General features: G+C 32.2%; 1 protein-coding gene across 1 annotated transcript in view; it reads right to left on the bottom strand.

Annotated features, from left to right (window-relative positions):
- The window catches only part of LOC107452006 (transcription factor AP-2-beta), a gene marked incomplete in the record, with an annotated part of 79,286 nt that extends 75,789 nt beyond the window's left edge, over nt 1–3,497 (bottom strand). Inside the window, 1 exon segment of the mRNA XM_043043319.2 lies at nt 1,264–3,497. Coding sequence (XP_042899253.1) covers nt 1,264–1,437 — 174 coding nt within the window.
- Between the last annotated feature and the right edge of the window lie 17,617 nt (nt 3,498–21,114).

Below are 21,114 nucleotides of genomic sequence, written 5' to 3'. Positions count from 1 at the left end.
ATATATATATATATATATATATATATATAAATAACACAAAAAATTGCACAGAAATGATCAAGAGAGAAAATAATAAAAAGAGAAAACGGTAAATGACAATAAATTTTAAATAATTTCTGTGCTTTCTTTCGTACCAAATACTTTCACGTTAATTTTTATTTATTTTTTCAGAATTTGAGTTGATTGGTATTTGCAGACTTTTTATTCTTTTACCACTCTCATGCATCAAGATTATTCTCATTTTAAAGTTTTTTTCCTCTTATATTTTATATCCCTAGATAAATAAATAAAATAAAACTTGAAATTCTTTTGCTACACATTTAACTAATTTAAACTTATTAGTTACTTTAAATAATCTATTAAATACTTCATTTTTCTCTTTTACATCTCATTACATATCAAATACTTCTCGTTTACATTAGGTGCATATTATTTAAACAAGTATGCGATAAATTATTTTTATACGTAATTCATGTATCTAAGAAAAATCTAGGAATCCCATTAACTATATGAAAAATTTTCAATGAACATTTTTCATTAAAATTAGTAGATTCTTTTTCTTCTCAATAATAGAAAGTTTGCGAAACTAAATTTACTTGTGCATTAAACTTACAACAGCATTAAATCATTACAGTTTCTAATCAAATTGCACTTTTTAATCAATAGGAAAAAAATACTGACGTCTCTAAGACTTTTCTTTTAAAACTATAATTTAATTTGATCTCCAATCTTAATTTGAACTATTATATAAAGAATTCCTTATAAGAACATATTAATCTTATAAATTGTTTTGTTATGGTAATTCATATAAACATCTTTATGTGAAAATTTATACTCCAGTTAATTTTTGATTTAGTAAAAAAAATTGTATTTTATTTATTTCTAATTTTTTGTTTGCCTTTCTTTCCTCTCAATTAAATTATTCAGTGACAAGAATTTTCTTTTTCGTTCTGATAACAATATATTTAGAGAGAATGAAACAATATTTCCTCTGCATTAAATAGCTCATTTAGATTACACGTGATATGTGGGACTGTTTCATCTGCAGTAAATAACAGGTTTGATAAAATAAAATTGTTGACACATAATGTTAATTAAGTCATCTTTGTTCCAAGCTGAACTAATTTAAAAGATGAAAGTACAGTATGAAATTATAATAAAAGGACTGTTTTACCATACTGTGAGCAATCAACATGTGAGAGTTATACTTGTAAGAAACTCTTGCAAAGTAAGATTTTTAGTTAGAAAAAAAACATAACTGACCTCTCCAGTGTCAATTAATGCAAAAGCTGATTGGATGTCCGAAGTCTTGACCGATTGTGCAGGTGACAGTTGACCAGTGACTTCCACAGAATTCACATCATCATCAGGAGTGCCCTTCCGTTTTTGCCCCACCGGGCTATCGTGGGTGGACAAGGGACTCATTTGAGACATCATCCGGATGAGCCGGGGACAATAGGGATGATCCCCCCAAAGTGTAAACAAATAAAAAGACCTCAAGGCATACGGTGAGAAGAATTCGCCGGGAAAATGTCCGTCAATAAACACACAGGGAATGAACCAGAAAGCCCCCCTGGGGGCCTAGTCGTGAAATCAAAGAAACCTTTTGAGACATTAGATTAGGCCTAGCGGAACCGTCTTCGCGGTTTTTCGGCGATAGAGTAGAAACTAAAGCACCTGCGAGGTAAGTGGTGCGTCACTCATGCCTGCAAGGTTTTTCGGCGGCCTTACGTCAACTAGAAAGCTTCAAACAGGTAAGAAGATTCGTTGGCAAGACCTTGGCATCAGATCGCTGAATTGGCAAAATGACCCTAGCATATTTGGCGACCGCCTAATTAAAGACTTTCGGGGATAACCCATTTCCTTCTGTGGTCCAAAGAAGTTGTCTCTATTTATTCTGAAGAATCGAAATAAAAGAATATCAACCAAACATATATAATGTGATAAGAATGAATCCTCTTAAAATTCTCTAAGAAGGGATTCAATGTTCGCTTTATTTTTTAAAATCTTTTTGATACTTTCATTTAAAAAAAATTATTTTCTTAAACTCTCAATTGGGTAATAAAAAGTTTACTGGCTACGCATTTAACCAGATAGGTTTACAGCAGAGCGACGAATTTTAAGAGTACAATAAATGCATAAAAAGTGAAGTTTTCTTAATCATTCCATTTACGGAATAAAGTCAATTGTATTCCGAATAAATCAAAAACAGTTTTTCCTTTAAAATTTAAAGTTAAAATTAGGTTATTCGATCACAAGTTATTCAATTATTTATTATAAAAAACAACCATAGAAATCGTTTTTTTCTTTTTTAAATCTTACATTGTATGCCTTACGTAATGTAAAAAGTATAATAGTTTTCACCAACTATCATTCAGACATTAGATAGCTCTTTATTTACTAAATTAATAAAATATTATGAATTAGACAGCAATTTTGCGTAAAAGATCCATCAGTAAATTTGAAAAAAATACTTTTTTTTTAAAATATTTTCTTTCCCTCTATAATTGCTTGAATAAAAAAAAAAAGAGAGACTTCATTTTAACAAAATCGTGAAGATCGGTATGGAGTTTTTATTCATTATAATTAAAAACAAAAGGAAGAAAAAAAATGAGAATAATTACAAAAGTTTTAATGGGATACATGATGGGTCTGTTATCCTGTCAAACATTTGGTTATTTTCATTTGGTCTGATTTATTATAATTTTTCATTCCGTAAAAAAATTTGACTGCTGTATGACACAACCTTCAGGTAAGACGCATTGTATTTTTTAATAAAGAAACGATTATTAAAGAAATTAAAGGCCGATAGATTTTTATTTAATATTCTTATATATAACAAAAATGAATAAAGGATATGATTACAGGACAAGTATAAGGGATAAGTATAAATAAGGTATTCGAGACTTTTTTTCCCTTCCTTTTCCAAATTTTCTTTACTTATTGTTTGAACTTTAGATCCTGATTATTAGATGAGACGTAGAGAAAATTCTTATCAGTTTTTTAACAATAAAAAAAAAAGATTTGGGCTTTTTGTATGGAAAAATATACTCAATAAATTTTTTTCTTTACTCAAACCCATTTTGGAAGCAACTTTTGGGATTTTTAGAATTTTCTTTTTATAGAACGCTTTTTTTTTTAAACAGTCAAAATCCTTAATTCGTTTTCCAAATAAAAAAGCCGCGAAAAAAAGTTACGAAGATTCTCACGGCATTTGGCGATCTCAAAAAATAAGAAAAAACAATAATGAAAGTAAAATAAAATTCTCATTAAAGCAACCATGCGAGCTGACGGGGGCTAGTAGAGAGTTTTACCTTTACGAGGTGGCAACGCCGGAGATACCTGTCCGGACAACTTTTGTCGAAGTAACGATGATCGCCACTGCAAGATAGGTAGAGGGGGGCTTACCTATCAAGGGGGGGAATGCAAGATTCTGGGGGAACTTGAGGGGAGTGAGGTCCTCAACTGAAGTTCTCTTTGGCATAGAAGACACTTGCCAATTGATGGGTTAGAGAAAGCAGGGGGAAAAAAGCTATGATCTATCCCCCTCATCTAAGTATTGGAGGATGGTCAGGTAGAAGATTCCCCCCCTCTTTATCTCCCCCATCCCCCTTACCTGTACGGCGCCGACGGCATTCTTTGAGAGTATGCTTGTTTGGGGTCGGTCTCTAATTGCCAAGTAGCGTTGAGGTTTTTATCTTTAATATTTTTTTTTATTACTGGCTTATTATTAAGGTTGTCAAACGATTGCTTTTCAAAAGCTATTTTTCTTTGGGCCGTTTTTAATCGATTTTTTTTCTTCTTCCCTTTCTCTCTCCCACCGGTAGTTTGAAAAATGTTTGTTTCGTAACCACTTGATTTCTAAAAGGGTTATGAAATACTTCGTTGCCAAAAAAGAGGGGAACATCTTCTTATACCCCATAGAAAGTCATCTCGCGAAAAACGTCTGGAAGAAGATTGCAATGCATGTTGAATTTCTGAAAGGTTTTTATTATTTTTTCCCCCCTTCACAAGTGAGGTCAACGCGCCTCGCGATTTAGTAATGACAAAGAGTTTAATAACCTCTTCATTAAATCTCATTTTTGATTTAAATAGAATGCAATGTCGAAAATGTCTTTAGAAATGCAAAAACAGAGAATTTCTTCGCATACCAAGATTTAAAACACACTCTCTTTTCTAAGAACATCGGAACTTGTAAATGATCGGATGACGACTCAATGTCAAAAACCAGTGTGTAATGATCAGTTGAACCAGTGTGCTGCACATTTTCGGTCGGGTACAAAATCAAAAGAGGATGCACGTTTTTGTTTTCTGTTCATCGTTTTCATTTATTCTTTTATTCTATTTCGGAATAATAAATTTTTCTTCAAATATATCGATGAGCCGTGGAGACTGAGAGGATAGAGTGTTCGCACTCCAATAAGGTAAACCGGGTTCGAATCCCAACGATGACTGGTCTATACTAGCCGATACTGGCCGATAGCCCGGCTCTCACAGACTGAAATGCTGGCGTAAAATAACCTCTTTGGTAGATGGATCATAGGTTAGAGTCCCCTTGCCATTCCGTGGGAGGATTTGGTGGTTTTCCTCTTCATGAAACGCAAATTCGGGTTAGTTCCATCAAAAAGTCCTCCACGAAGTCTTGAACTAGGAGCTCCCTTGCCCTTTGGATTGGATTCAAAATTAAGAGCCTACGTAGTTGAACATAACTAATCGTAAACCCAAAAATGGGTTCGGTTGTTCAACGACGGTTATAAAATAAAATATATCGATAACTAAAAAATAAGACATGTGTAGTTAAGATAACCGAGAAATGGCATTTTCGGCCAGTTTACCAGTGATTCACCGAAATCTTTTTGACTGAAAATTTCACGAATAATCCGAAGTTCGGGAGAAAGGTAAATCTCAGCTGTTGGTTTGAAATATTTTTCTCCATCTTAATTATGTCTCACAAAATATGACTTACATGGGAATATATTTTGGTCTTATAAATCACTAAAAATGAACTCTGCGCTGAGGAAAACAATAAAAATCTAAAATCAGAATTATTCTAAATTTGAAATAATTAGTTCGATAAATGGGTAAAATAATATGGTATGGAGGAGTAAACGAGCTATTAAGAACTTCGAATTTCATAGTTTCAATTATTTTAGGAAAACAAACGTAAAGAGTTGGAGTGATATTTCTTCCAATCAAGCAAAGCGACGACTTTTTTGTCGCCTTATTTCAAACAATGTTTGGCTGCAGATAATATCCCACTTTTTAAATAATTTTCAAAGAAAAGAAAAGAGAAAATTGAAATCAACATTTTAATCAAAATGGTACTGGCATAGAGCTTTCGATTTTATACACATTATATTAAGTACTCGAACAAATTGTTCAATTTTTGAAAAATACAAAAAATTCAATTCAAAATTCGATTCTATTCACTTCATTATTCAATTTTTGATCTTCATGCCTCAACCACGGTCATTTATTTATTTCTGCATGCATATATCGGAATTATTTCAATAGCGTGCTTGTATAGTTACATGATTAAGGAGTGAGTTTGATGATCAATGCAAGCACTATAAGAAATTAGATGACTAATATTAGTTTGAGTGGTTAGATGATTAATAAAATAGCTTACCATAAGATAAATATTGAAGTAAAACTTATTTACAAGTTTATTTGTGTAGAAGTGCGAATTTGCTAGAATATTATCTATGTTGTATCTGTTAAGAGCTTAAACTGATAACCTAAACAAAGTCAGGCAAATGATATTTTTTTCAAAATTTTAAGTCAAATCCTTAAAAAAAAAACTTAAAAANTGAAAAAAAAAAAAAAGAAAAAAAAAGCATCTTATTATCAATTTTTGTCTTTCAGTTACTAATGTTAAAGTTTAAATGTTTCTGTCTTTTGGGGGAAAATATATATATATATATAATTAAAAAAAAAGAATTTAAATTATATCGGTATATTTTATATCGGTATATCTCATATTGTTCATAAAGTATTCATCTTCTTAAAGAATTTCTAGAAGTAGAGTCTTTAAACTAATATAATAAATTTAATTTTTATAACCATTTTTTAGGCATAAAAAAGTATCTTTTTAAAAAAAAATTCCATGTTATTTTTAAAAACTTTTTAAACTAGCAAGTTATACTTATTCAAATACTCTCCTATTACATGAAACTTCAACATACATGACTGATGAAGTTATGTCAACAGCAGAAGACAGCCGCACCTAATCCTCCCCTGCAGTTTAGAAAGCCTAGAGATCACTAAGCCAAAGGATTAAAGGAGTAACAGGCGTCACTTAACCTTTTATCACTTTTCAACAAAAGAAATGAAGGAAAAACTTGACACTTGCTTCGTTTCCATTGTCCAGAGATTCACCCTACTCATCCATGTAGAAGACCCCATCCTTTTTGAAAGCAGCCAGCCATGTTATGAGACTTAAGTCGAGCGTTACAGAGCAACAGTTACGCGGAACTGTTACTTTCCACTCTAGAGGCGTGTAAATTGACCGACATATGTCACCATTGTTCAAACTCAAAAATAAATTGGCGATAATATATTCATTACATTGGTAATATATATATATATGTATAAATGAAAGTCTGTCTGTTAAATTACTCAATGATGTTTAATAACTGTTGATAATATGCATTTATTGAAATAACAGAATGACCTATGTACTAAACAGCAAAGTTAATGGAGAAAAGATAGACTTATTCGTTTTTGGAATATTAATATTCACCATATTATTATTGATACCAAAATTTAATTAGTATTGGTAATATGTATTAATTGAAATAAAAATGCTAAGTTAATGCAGAAAAAGTTAATTGAGAAATTTATTAGGTACCATTTGAACATAACGTAATCATCTATGAAAGAAGTTGAGAAGTTTATTTTTTTCTACAGGGAAAATGGGGTTGAGCAATACTCACGTAAAACTAAATTCTCTTTTTCGGAAAATATTTGGTATATTGGAAAATTTTCATGCTTAGAAATGTTATCAAGGTAATTTAAGGTATATATAAGTATCATTAAATATTTAATTAAAGTTTTTAATTATAGCAAGTATTATCATTTAGTATGAAAATGCTCTAACTGTTTAACTTGTGTTAGAATTTACAAGTCGCACTTATTCGCTATATAACAATCAACAATATTGACAACGCACCTCACCAACAACAATGAAGAAATAGAAANAAAAAAAAAAAAAATAAATATTCCGAGGGGCATGGGCACGTGTAGCTGTCCTTTTTGGGGGTAGTGGGGGCAAGCCAGTACAGTTATTAACCTTTTGTGGCATTTTCGCTACCACGTCCCCCCTCTCTAAAATCTCGCATTTCCAAAGAAGATATTTTCCCCACTCCCAATTTATGAGCTTTAGATTTCTTCCCCCTGTCGGCTTTTTGACTCCACAGGTAAATACTTCCCCCATCATTCATGCCGAAAAATAGGGTTGCCATAATTTTTGAAGACTCGCGTGCGAATCACAATAATGTTCTGCCCCCCTAGGAAATGTTAAACAAGTTACAATTAGGTTAAGATTAGGTAAAAAAAATTACACTCTTAAATTGTAATAATTATGATAATCAAAGTTGATATTCTTTTAAATTCAGTTTAGAGACATTATTTTGCTGTCATTTATTGTTTCCTTATGCCTAAAAATATTTTTTATATGTTTTTAAGCACAAATATTTTTCATGAAAAAAAAGTGATTTTTTTTCCAATTGAATTTTTTCCTGAATGAATAATTTTTGTTACAAAATCTTAAAGTAATCGAAAAAAAATTGTTTCTCTGAATAAAAGATTTGTGCATTAGCAATCCAAACAGCAATTTTAAAATCGTCCCCCAATTTAAAGACTCGTGCTAAGCTGTTACAAATATTTTAACCACAATGCGATAAAATTTTTAAAAAAAATTGAAATCTGTAATAATTTTAATTTTAAGATATTATTTTATTTAAGTAGAGATATTATTTTACCGATTATAACCAACATATTAGGGCGGCGATGGTTGAGCTAAAGCTCTGAATTGTCATTGTAAAGAACTGGGTTTGAGGCGGTTCTCCAGTGGCGGCTGGAAGTCCACCCAACAGATCAATGGGTACCAGCCAGCTTATCTGGCAAGTACTATGTGCAGTGCTTACAGCAATCATGCCGTTGGTCACGAAATTGTGGAGCCTTAACCTCCATGACCCCCTGGTCCACAACAAAACTTTTGCGCAACTGCTTTACTTTACTTTAGTTAACATACTACACTCATGCTCAAAAATTCAGGATGCTCCGGTAAATAAAGGTTCAAAAGCAAAACAAACGTGATTTATTCACGAAGCCCATTTATTAAGCTAAAGATAAAGAATAAAAATATCGTATATGTATGATTCCATTCACAGAAAATGCGATTTCTGCTCCTTGGACCATTTATTAAAAATATCTCCTTTACAAAAACCTAATGTTACATGATTAGTATTACGGTTGAAACATTTTACGTCTTCGTTGCAATAAAATACAGTCCACAACGCCTTGGCATGCTGATGAGTATGAAATTGCTTGATATTAGAGAAGACATTCAACAAGCAATGTTCTCTAAAGATCCGGTACACACGTAGGTGATGGTTGACAAACTGCACCTCATCAGCCAAGCATGTCCCACGCATGCACTATGGGATTTAAGTCATGTTGGCCATACAAGGGTATCCTCACATCAAAGGCATTCATTTACGATGCTTGCTCAGTGAGGACAAGTGTTGCCATCCGTAAACACAAATTCTGAGAATATAACAAACGTACACGTTTTCCAGAATGATGTTGCGATAAATTTAGGCTGTCATGGTTCCGATTTGAAATTACAGATCTGTTCTGGAGTCCAGAATAATTCCATCCGAAACGAGCAATCCTACACCAACGTAACGTTGCCGTTCAATGGTGTTGCCTAGGTGGAAACGTGTACCTGGTGTTCTCTATATGAAAGACCGACGTCAATCAAACTGCAAAATAAATCTGGACTCGCCGGAAAATACCACATAAGCCCACTGTGATGATGTCTACATTGCATGTTCTCTTCTCCAGGCTAATCACATCTGACAGACCAACAAGCGTGGAGACTAATATTTCCCAAAGTCTGTACACAATTTGAACTGTAGTACCCGTGGTTGGAAATAGCTGGTGAAACAGGTCAGATGATGTGCTCCGTCTGCTCTTTTTTGGCAGTTTCGGTCGGCATTGTAACTAGGAAGAAGAAGACCGGTATCTTAACGTCTACTGACATTTCCATCATCTTGGAATCGTTGCTAAAGCCTGGAGAGGACACTTCACGGAATTCCAAGTACGTTGGATACTTCTGCCTGAGTACGCCCACATTCCATGTGGCCGATAATTTTACCACGTAAAAAATCCTCTACATGCGTCCTAACTATTCGATTATGGCATTGAGCGGCTTAGGAAACGTTTGTGAACAATTTTACTTTTTTGCTTACACTCTCGTCATTGTGACGTATTATCGGCATTTACTGGCAATTTTCTGTAATTTGCATATTATTCTTGAGGGAGTGGGGAAAATTCTACAAGTGAAATTTTTACTTCAGAGTTTAATTTCCGTGAGAGTTTGAATCATCCTTAATTTATGGATCCAAGTATATTACCTCATTCCAGAAATTTTTTTAAACTTATTCTCCATTCCGGAAAATAAATCATTCTGGAAATTCATAAACCTTTAAAGCTGAAAGGATTTTTTAAAAAAATTTTCTTTCGAATCTATCTATAATGAAAAATAGAGGTTAAAAATTTCGTTTTAGTCTTAATTTATGCTTGTAATTTCATGTTAATAAAATTTATTGAAGTCATTGAAAGTTTTCAGACCTTAAGTGACTATTCCAGACGAAATCCATGCAAGTTAAATCAAATTTTTTAAATTTTCCTTCGAAAGAAATTTTGCCACAAGCATTAAGTTATTGGAAAGCGCTTGAAATGAAGCTGAACTTGAAGGACACTTTTCAATATTTTCGACATTTTACATTTAAACTTTAATTTCAAGACAAATTACGATTTCCCCAAAGTTGTTAGATTTAACAAAACGAGAGACAAAACTAAGGCGAATACTTCTCTCAAAGAACTTCTTTTAGTCAGTGTTTCCTTGATATATTCGTCAAGAAGCTAGAACCTTTCCGACAAACAGCTGCGAATTATCTCCATGTCTATAAAACACAGCTCTGTAATAAAGTTCATAGGGTAATATTTTATTTAAATTACCAATAAACCGACTTATTTAAACACCATACCACCCATGTTTGAACTAAGGTGTTTTTATTCGTTGACTTCCTGCTTTTAAAGAGGAAAAATGTAAAAAGCCAGAATAATTCATTTTAATATTTACTCTTTTTTTGAGGAAGACTTGTCTTTTCAAGGGTCAAAGCCCGACATTTACTTGAATTGCAGACAAGTATTTGAATTTTCTTGATTGCTCTGTTAAAACGTGGAACTTCAAAGAAACGATCTCTTTAGAATTTGCACGTGCATTAAAGTGCTTACGCATCAAATTTATGTGCATATTAAAGTGTCTTAGCCCTTTGAAATATTTTTTTGAAATTACTAGCTGTAAAGTAACATAGTAGTTCTTCACCTTTGAATTGCAGTATTTGTAATCAAATTTGAAATCTTATTTAACTTAATATCGAAAACGAGTGTTTTAACTTTGTGATAAGTTGTTTTTAAAAAAAAATAATATTTTAATACATTTGAATAAAACAGTTGCGGAGTTTATGTTTGGAATTCTTAAGATACTCATACTTTTAATTAACAACGAGTACTTAAAAGTTTATTATTATTATTTTTTTTTTTAAAGAAAGCATCGTATAAATTTATTATTTATAAATTACCATGCAGTAATTTTGTGATTCTGAATTTGTGTATTTACCTTGCAGTTGAAATCACGTGTTTTATTTTATCTTTATATGAAGACATTTAGAAAACGTAACAATATTCAGGGATATTTACATTCAATAATTGCCAAATTATTGAATGTAATATTATCTCTCTCTCTCTCTCTCTATGTATATATATACATATATACTTGCATGTATTACAAAAAAGAAAAAAAAATTTCTACCCATCTGATATGTTAGATTCGGGAAAGAGTATTTTTTCGTGACCCATGATGCAAGAAAACTTGCTAAGCTGTGCAGGCTTCCTTAATAAATTCAATGCATAGGGTTTATAAATAATAATGGGCAAAAAAATATAAACTTATTATTAAGTTATTTTATTAACAGTCGCGGTGTTAAATCATTATTTAGTCTATACACTGCATTTATTTGAAGAAGATGTAAATACGATTGTGCAATTATTTTTTAGTTTGTCATTTTTCCAAATAAAATTTGCATTTAACGATCAAATCAGTTATTGTATTTTTTTTTAATAAGCGTCTTCCTGATAATTCATCCCTCAAGTTAATTAAAAAAATGTAGTTAATAAAAAATTAAAAAGAAAGAAAACAGAAAAAGTTCCTTTCATTTTTAGAATATTTAAAAAGCAAAGCTTCTAATTGATTTCCATAGATGATGTTATTTGTAATATATATATANTTCTTTAGCTCCTATAAATGAAAGAGTAAGTAATTTTATCAGTTAGCTTAACATTATATATATATATATATATATCAAAAAATCTGTTATATAGGAATTTTTTATAAACCATTCCTAATTATATAAAAATTTCAAAATGATTCAAAACCATAAAGAGATTTATTAAATTTGAAGATCAGGAGCAAATGTCAAAATCCGGCGGAGTTCGCAATTATACATATTCATTTATATTATTCATGATATTATACTATTCATTTTTAGATGTTGGCTCTTTTTAAAAATATGATTTATGACTTATGATTTAAAAATCCCCCAAAGCCACGTGATAAATGGTAAATCGAACCAATTTTTTTTAATGCCAAGATATATAGACTAAGAAATATTTCATAAGGATTATTTACTTATGTAAAACATTTGCAAATACGAGAATTATAAGTTATAGATCAGGTTAAAGAATTATTGCGCGTCTCAAAGAATTGCAAAGTGCATTTGAATGCAATAAAAAATTACATCAAAATGTGTTCCACTTCATCATAATTCCTCAACGTCAGCGAACATCAAAAACGTATCCAAATCACTGGCAACATAAGAGCGATAAAAAAAAGAAAAAAAAGAATTACAAAGAAATAAAAAGGTTGCAAGTTCGCTGGAGTTAATTGTAAACCGTCAGTGCAAATAATAAGGAAATAACACAACTATAAAGGGTGTGTAAAATAAATGTGCAAAACGTAAAAAGTGGGGAGGGGTTGGTAAGGAATTGACAAGATCTTTTTTGATGGGTCATTTGTAGCTTTAGTTTGAAGGAGAGGGGGGCAGTTTTTCTTGGAAGCAAATGTTTTTAACACAATAAGTTTATAGTAAAAAAGTCATTCTGCTATTTTACAAATCATATTTTTCTTTCGATGTATAATTAATAAAAAGTTTTTAAGTGCAACATTGAAGGGCCTCTTCTTTGGAGAGTCACTGCAATTAAATTTTTAACAAATGAAATTATTGCTTTCCAACTTGATTTATAAGCAAAATGGTATACTAAGTTTGACAGCTAGCCTCACTTTATGGAAGCTTACTGTACTTTTTTAATGCATTTTTATTATTTATATCGATATTGTATTTTTGTGAGATTTGAAAGCCTTGTTTACGTTTTTTAAGTGTATACAAAAAATTTAATTAAATCCTAATAGGTAGATATTATAAATAGGGGGATTTTTATAAATGAAGAGATTTTTTTTTGTTAAAATTTACAAAAAAATTTAATTTAAAAATTAATTTAGAATTTCAATTTTTTAAATTTTTTTTTAAAGAATTAAAGATAATGAGCAATATTTCAAGCATTAACAATAATTAAGGTTTTAAACAAAAACTAAAACTCTGTTATTATGTACGTTAAGTCTTGGGTTAGAAGGGGTATACCCTATAAAAGTTAACAGTTAACTTGCTTTTTTCAACGACTCTAATAAAAATAAATAATTGGGACTGTCTTTCGGTTAAACAATACTTAATGGTTTCAATTTGACCTTCAGATGAGTAGCCAAAACATGGATTCGTAATATTTTGGACCCGTAGGATTGTCCTCTATTTCAAGTTTAGATGCTTTTTGCAGGCAAAAATGTTTTTTAGGAGGGGGGTCAGTAGTGGAAAGTGGCATATGCAAAAGATTGGAATCCTCAACTTTTATATCATTCATTAGGCAACAGTGATCAGAAAATTTATAAGTTTTAAGTGTACGTGCCAATGTAAAAATGTTATAGGAAAAAGTAGCGTAAATTGCGAAAAGTGAAATTCATTTATTTTTATTGAATTTTAATTACATCAGATGCGATATAAACGATAGTGTCATCAGATATTTCCTGTCTTTTGTGGGACATTATCTTTTAGGTGGGGTTTAAAGGCTAATTTTACACGAATGTTTGGGAATCGTGTGTTTTTACTTTAAATTTTATATTGGAAAGTACAGTTGGGAGGAAGATGAAATGAGCGGTGCCTGTTTTTCTATATTACTGTGACACTCCATTGCAGCCTATATTGCTTTCAATATTGCTTTCAATGCGAGTAGAACACTCGCATTGAAAGATGGAGAAATTGAAGTCTTCGGACAAACAGGAGTTATTGGTAGGTATTTTATTGACGTAGCACTATAGCTGCACAACGGGCTAAAGATGACTGTTTGGGAAACATACCTGAAGATGGTCCATCGTAATTTTGATCCTCTGAAGAGGGGATGGCTCCCCTACTTTGGTAGTACGACAATCGGTGTACGAAGTCAAGTACTTTACGGTAAAACAGTTTAACGAGGGGCGATACAGCGCACCCTTGGTCCCTGCACAGGCTGATCAAAGTGGTCACCCACCGCAGCCAGTGATGCTTGACTTCGTTTCTCTACTGGGAATCGTGTCTTAACGATCAGTCTACTGCGGGACCAGGAGTTATTGGGAGACTCTAATTATAATTTGAGAAAGTGTATGACATCGAATTAGCTTGCGTGAAAAGGGATAATTGAATATTAGCTTTTAATTTTTGCCAAAAGCAACACTATCTTCAGGTTTTATTGGAAAAAAAAACACTAGTTGATACTGTGCTTGTTAGCTCAATTTTCCCCACCATTCTCGACTTGTTAAAAAGAGAAATAAAAAGTCAGAAAAAGTGAACCAGCTTTTGGTTCAGATATAAGGGTATTTGGGTCTCCAGGGACAGACCTTGATAGATGAAAACTAAAAAGAAAAGAAAACACTACTTCCTAACATCGACACTACTTTGTCGAATGGAATGTGAAGTGCTCAAGTGTAATAATCACCCTAATGTGGAAATACTATGAAAAGGTCTACTTCTATACCAAGTCAACAGGAAGAAAAGTGGATTGAATGCAAAACCTATAGAATTTATGGATGTCATGAAACTTGTACTGAACACCCCTTGCACACAAATCTAAGGCCGTCTGCAACTATGAAAACAAGAAGAAACACATTTCAAAGGAGAGAGATTCCCCTGATTCCCTTTCTCTTGCCAACTCGAGGCGAAACCACTCTAACATTAACCTACTTGAAATAGTTAAACCTCGTAATCCTAGACACCGACACTGTTCCAGACAAATGGCGAGAGGAGTACTTTCCGTAGACAGACTATACTTTAGTTGTGATTTAGCGAGCATTAATATCATTGCATATCTTCACCATCCACATTACTCACCGTCCTACATGAAGGACCCATATCTCTATTTTTAAGTTCTCTCTTGGTACATAGGTTGAATATTTTTACTCATTTGAAACGAGAGTTTAGAATTGTCAAAAGAAAAGGAAAGTTACATTTTGGGTTTACGACCACTAATGTTCAATTTCGTAGCCTTGTAATTTGGAACACAATACAGAAGACAAGGGAACTCCTGGATCATGTATTGAGAGAAATTTGCCTTCGTGGAGGACTTTTTGATGGAACTAACCCGTATTTTTGCTTTACATGGAGAGGAAAACCGCAAAAATCCTACATAATTAGTCTGACGGCAAGGGGACTCCAACCCATGATCCGTCTACCACTGAGGATATTTTACGCCAGCACTGAGGTCGGTGCGAGCCGGATGTGGAATTCGTATCGACCAGCCGTCGCTGGGATTCGAACCCGGTTCACCTCATTTGAAGGTGGACGCTGTCTATCCCCTGAGCCACTCTTAAGAGTGCAAAACCTTAGTAACAATCATAGCATTGGCATAGCAACCGCAACTTTGATACGGTGATGTTGAAATATATTCATACTCTCGCTCACACAATACTACTTGAACAGAAACATTGGATCATTTCAATACTTTTTTGGGAATGGTGCAAATTTGCATCATGCTGGGGTTCAACGCTAAACATGAATTTTTTTTTTAAAACAGTTGTTGCTTAAATTTTACAAAGATTCTCAAAGTGTTTATTAAGGGAAGGTCATTTCAAGACATATACTATATTAATTAAATAATTTATGTATTGTGACGGTAGTCGAAATCAATAACCCGAAAAGGGTCTTGATTTCCAGCACTGAGAAAAAAATATGGTCAAAAATATCAGAATATGGTAAAATTTGCCTTTTTCTCGCTCTACGGGAACACCAAAAAGCTCGGTAATTTTTACCGAAGAGTTTTGATAAGAACATTGGCAAAATTAACAATAAATATGTTTTATTATGATACCTTAGATCTCATCATATGAAAAATTATTCGGTTGAATTTACGTGAAAGGTGAAGGAAGAAATTTCTGTGCATATTTTTTAGGGGAGAGTTAAGTGATTTTTATCCATACATATTTTTCTTCTTAATGACTGGTCACGAATCAACTCGTCTTTTCATGCCCAAACATTGTTGAAAGAAGACGAGTTAACTTGTCATCGGACTTGCATTATCTATTTCAATTTAAGAAATCTAGGGCTAAGAGAATATTACAAAAGCTTTGCGCATCGTGTCTAAAATTTAATTTAATTTCATTCAGTGAAAAAAAAATTTTTTTTGGAATTTATTTCGAACGTTTTACTTTATTTCCATATTCAATAACGAAATAATAGTCGGCGTCATGACATATTTTCTGTATTCCGGTCAACAAAGTGTTAAGACACATAGACATAATGTAAATATTGAGAAAGTGTGTTACGATTTTATCCTTACCAATTTTCTTTCATTTATTCCCCCTCCCCGTTGGAAAACGTTAAACGTTGAACAATGTATAGTATTGTTGCAATTAAATTTGTTAAAGGAAAGAAAAAAATAATGATTGTGATATTTAGTTCATATAAGATCATTTCCCTCCATTTTTAATCAGTGGGTGTTTCAAAACTTTGAATCTCGCTTGATATATTTTTATGGGAAAAATCCCCGTGTCGTGGTAGCCACCTCCCCCCCCCCTGCAAGAAAAATCAATTTCCCCCCTTTTTTTAAAAAATTTGCAAGTTTAATATTCATTTGGCGTCTTAGGGATTGTAGTTGACGCTACACACGATACGAAACTCTCACTTTTTAATTTTTAAAAAAATCTTATGCTTATTTAAGTAATATTTATATCTAGCAATTCATACTAGACGTTTTTAAGGTCAAATTATTGATATAACACCTAGTAATCGCAAGATTATTGACTGGCATTTCCAGAAAGAATCCAAGAGTGTTTACAGAACCCAAAAGCAACAGACAGTTCACTATAAAACAGTATTTATTTACTACATGTTTATTTCTTTTCATGAAAACTACAACTCAAATAATTTGTTTTCTTTTAAAATGTTATCCGAAAAACAGCAAATAGCTGACATAAATGACCCGAAGCTAGTGTCTGTGCACTGTCTGGTCACGCTAAAATGGGTTTGGGCAGAAATAAAGATAATAAAAATAAAACAGAAAAATATAATCCGTTGCGCCCAAGATTAGCCGGAAGCCCGGAAGGTGAAGAAAAAAAAAATCGAACAAATTCAGGAGACTCGAACACTTGCTCTCAAAAAAGAACGAGATGGAAAAGTCACAGTTTGCTCGGGACAATGTGAAAACAGATGTTTTTACTCTACCAATCGTGAGGCGCAATCATTACGCGACGATTAACGATTGGCTCATTGACGCCACTCCCTATCATTTCGAATTGAGGATGCGCATGTTCCGCGTAATAACCACGCCTTCATAAACATTCGAATACAAATTCAAATGTTACGGAATCAAAATACATGAGAGTGAATGGAATAAAATAACTATTGGTTTCACGCGAATTTTAAGGAATGCAATGAAAAGGAGGAGAGGAATTTCCAAAAACTTTATAACAAAGTTGTAATTGGTAGAATGTAAGAAGAAAAAGTCTTTTCCACGAATGAGTTTTTTCTTTTTTTTTTTGGTTGTCAGTTATTTTATGATGACGAATTCTAACTGATGGTAATAATACGAAGAATTTTAAATAGTGATTTGCTTTAACTTTATTTGAAAGTAAGTAAATAATTAATGTTGAAGTAAATTAAAACATGTTATGCAGTCCAATTTTGTTCTGAGTTTGTGTTTCAAAAACATCTTCCTATCGAAGTAAGTCACAAAATCAGCACTTACGACATGCTGGGCTGTCGTTCAAATAATAAGTAAGAATCTTTTTGGTGATTTTTAACTTCCTTTTTCCTCGCAAACAAAAATATCAAATTACAATTACAACTTTGTTTTATATTTTTATTTTATAACCGTCGCTGAGCAGCCGACCCAATTTTTTGAATTTACGACTATTAATGTTCGACTCCGTAGCCTTGTAATTTTTGAACCAATCCGGAGGACTAGGGAACTCCTGGATCAAGTATTGGGAGAAATTTGCCAGCGAGGAACTTATTATTTTACGGAACTAACCCGCATTTGCGTTACATGGAGAGGAAAACCTATCACGGTTAGCCTGACGGTAAGGGGACTCTAACCCATGATCCGTCTACAACTGAGGATATTTTACGTCAGCACTGTGGTCGGTGCATAGGTATGCGGAATTCGTATCGACCAGCCATCCATGGGATTTGAACCCGGTTCTCCTCATTGGATGACAACGCTCTATCCCCTGAGCCATCATGGTGCAATGTGCTCGCATTTTATCTATGCAGGATTTTGTGTTTTCAAAAATTTCTTTTATTCGATAGAATGTAAAAGTAAAAGAATATTATAATATTCTACATAGCATTGGTTAAATATCCCCCCCCCCTTAAATTTAATGTTATTTGAATGTTAATTTTTTTAAATTAATATTTTTTGTTGCAGTTTATTAGACGCTTTTAGCTACAAAAGTAATTAAGTGTCTTACGTAAGGATTGTTCATAAATACCCCCTATTAACAAAACTAATTAAATAGAAGTTATATAAATATTATATATACTTTTAAAAAATGAAATAAAAAAGTGCTCATATAAGAGGTCGCAGATTCACATATAAGCAAGACAGAGACGAAAACTTTATTTAAATATCAAGATAGATGGAAAGATATCTTGATAGAAAGACTGAGTTAAAAACATTAAAACAATTTTGATTGACCGATGAAATCTGAAGATTTTTCTATTAACCCCTTAACACAGATTAACTTTTTATAATGAGTCCCCGGTGTCTTTTTATATATTTTTTTCTGACTCTCTAATTACAAGCAAAAAAATATATTTGTATTTTGAATTAGAAGAAACAGTCTATTATCGGAATCATAAAAGTGTACTAAAATATGAAGTTTGTTTGAAAGGTAGTTTGAATTTCTTTTTTCTTTTATATTTAAACATTTATCAATGATTTATTTTGTAAATTAAGGAAGTTTTGATTGTCAATAACTGTTTCTCTTAGATCTAACTAACTGTAAATAAGTGTTAATTAGAAAAATTATAGTTTGAAGTGAGCCATGTTTGGAAGATTTTACCTCCAACGTAGCTGAAAACACCTCTGTTTCATCTTGTATTTCATAACTATAAATTATTAAAAGGCTAAATATAATATTTTTCGCATATTTTAACCTAAATTAATACAAAAAAATGAAGAAAAAAAGACGAAAAATAGGTTTAATAAAAATTTTGCTTCAAGCAGAAAATCGCCATTTCTCAGTTTCTTTCAGCAATCCAACAGATTTCAATGTTTTTAATTCTGTGTTTCTTAATATTGATCCGACCAGATTTGAGTAACATTTATAACATCTCATCATTCAAGCATTCATTTGCGACCCCAATCGTGCATACTTTGCGCCATACCTTATTTGTTTACAAGAATTTTAAAATCGTATAATGACAACTACGGAAAATACTGTTGATAGTGTATTCACAAATCACTTCTCAAATAGTACATTAATATTCCTCTTTTTATGCAAGACTTATTGAATAGTATGACAAAAGTATAGAAATCCCAGAAACGAGGAAGAACTATATGGTTTTTAACCATTAAATTTTTAATACAGAACTTAAAATCAGTAATTTTTTTAGGAGATAAATAATATGTCACAAAATCTTACTAAAAATCGAGTTTCTCAACAAATAAGTGAAATGAAACAAAATTATCAGTACGTTATTTTCTCAATGTATGCTACAGTAACAAACTGTGACTTACATATTACCACAGTAATGGCAACATGTGAGCAGCAAGTAGCTGCCATCTGTTAGCAACAACGTTAACTACTTGCCATGTCTCTCCCTCGATAGTTTTCTCCTTTCCAAAAACTTTTTTCTAAAAGATTTTTAAATTAAGGATCTACAAATTTTTTACAATGACACACGAAATTGGAACAAAATCGATTGAATACATCTTGAGAAATAAAGTTTTAAAAATAAAACGAAATAAACTTTTTTTCGAATTTTATACTTCTAAAAACTATTAAACTGATTTTGTACAAGCTTTGTATTTTGTAATTTAAAACAACGTAGTTTATAATTGTGTGAAAATTTTTATACCTTACGATTAAAAAATGTTTCGACCATTATCAAATTAAATTATAAATAATTGCTATTAATAAATTTTTTTTAAATGAATTATCTTTGAAAAATATAATTTATAATTTAGGACACAAATTCTTTGATTGACTTAAAAAGTTCTAGATATGTGACAAAATATGGAAAATTGAATTTAACATAACGGGACTCAAACTTTTGATCACTATCCTAGTTAAAGCATTGGTTCTATATTTTTAAGTTTGAGGCTAACTACTATATCTAAATGCGTCAAAGCACAATTTATACCTCATAAACGTATCCTAAAGAAAGAGCTTTTTTGTGTCGAAAATATAAGGCGAAGAATTCGTGTCGTCTTTTATTACATAATATTTAGCTTTTTATAAATTATTTAGCTCATTTAAAGTTAACTCTTGGAATTGTTAATATTCATTTTATAATCGTCGTTGAACAGCCGTCTTCTAATATTCAACTCCGTAGCCATGTAATTTTGAACCCAATCCAGAAAAACAAGGAAACTCCTGGATCAAATAGGGAGAAAAATTTGCCTTCGTGGAGGACTTTTACGCGGAACTAACCCATCATTCGGTTGCACGGAGAGGAAAACCTCCTACGGTTAGCCTGACGGCGGACGGAACATCTACTACTGAGAATAATTTGCGTCAGCACTGTGGCCAGCGCATGCCAGGTATCGAACAGCCGTCGACGGGATTCGATCCCGGGACAGCTCATTGGGAGGCGAGTCCTCTATCCACTGAGCCACCTCAGCTTAACTATTTGTCGGGGAAAATTTAATAGTTGGAATCAAAGTTATTGGGGAGTTATCTATTTCCCAAACGGAATGAGATTCAACGTTTTTTCGGATCAGGGGCTAAAATTGCTCCTTGCAGTCGATGTCCAAATTTTGGGATACTAGACCAAGTTCCGGAGTTTAGCATTCAGCGACAAAGACAGACAAAATACCAAGTAAACACAAAAGAAAAGAATGTAAAATGGCCATTATTTTTGCGACAATCATGCTCTGCATTTAGGGTATCTTGTCGCCTTTTACCACATAATTTCAAGGAAAAGTAATATTTGTTCTTGTTGTTGCACGAAAAAAGTTCTATCCATAACTAATAATAAAATTAAAAGAGAGAAAATTTTTCAGAAACACCCTAAAGTTTCG

This window comes from Parasteatoda tepidariorum, chromosome 4, assembly GCF_043381705.1.
Source record: "Parasteatoda tepidariorum isolate YZ-2023 chromosome 4, CAS_Ptep_4.0, whole genome shotgun sequence".
In the NCBI taxonomy this organism is placed as follows: domain Eukaryota; kingdom Metazoa; phylum Arthropoda; class Arachnida; order Araneae; family Theridiidae; genus Parasteatoda; species Parasteatoda tepidariorum.
Note: the sequence above shows the minus strand (reverse complement) of the source record. Positions and strands in the feature narration are given on the sequence as shown.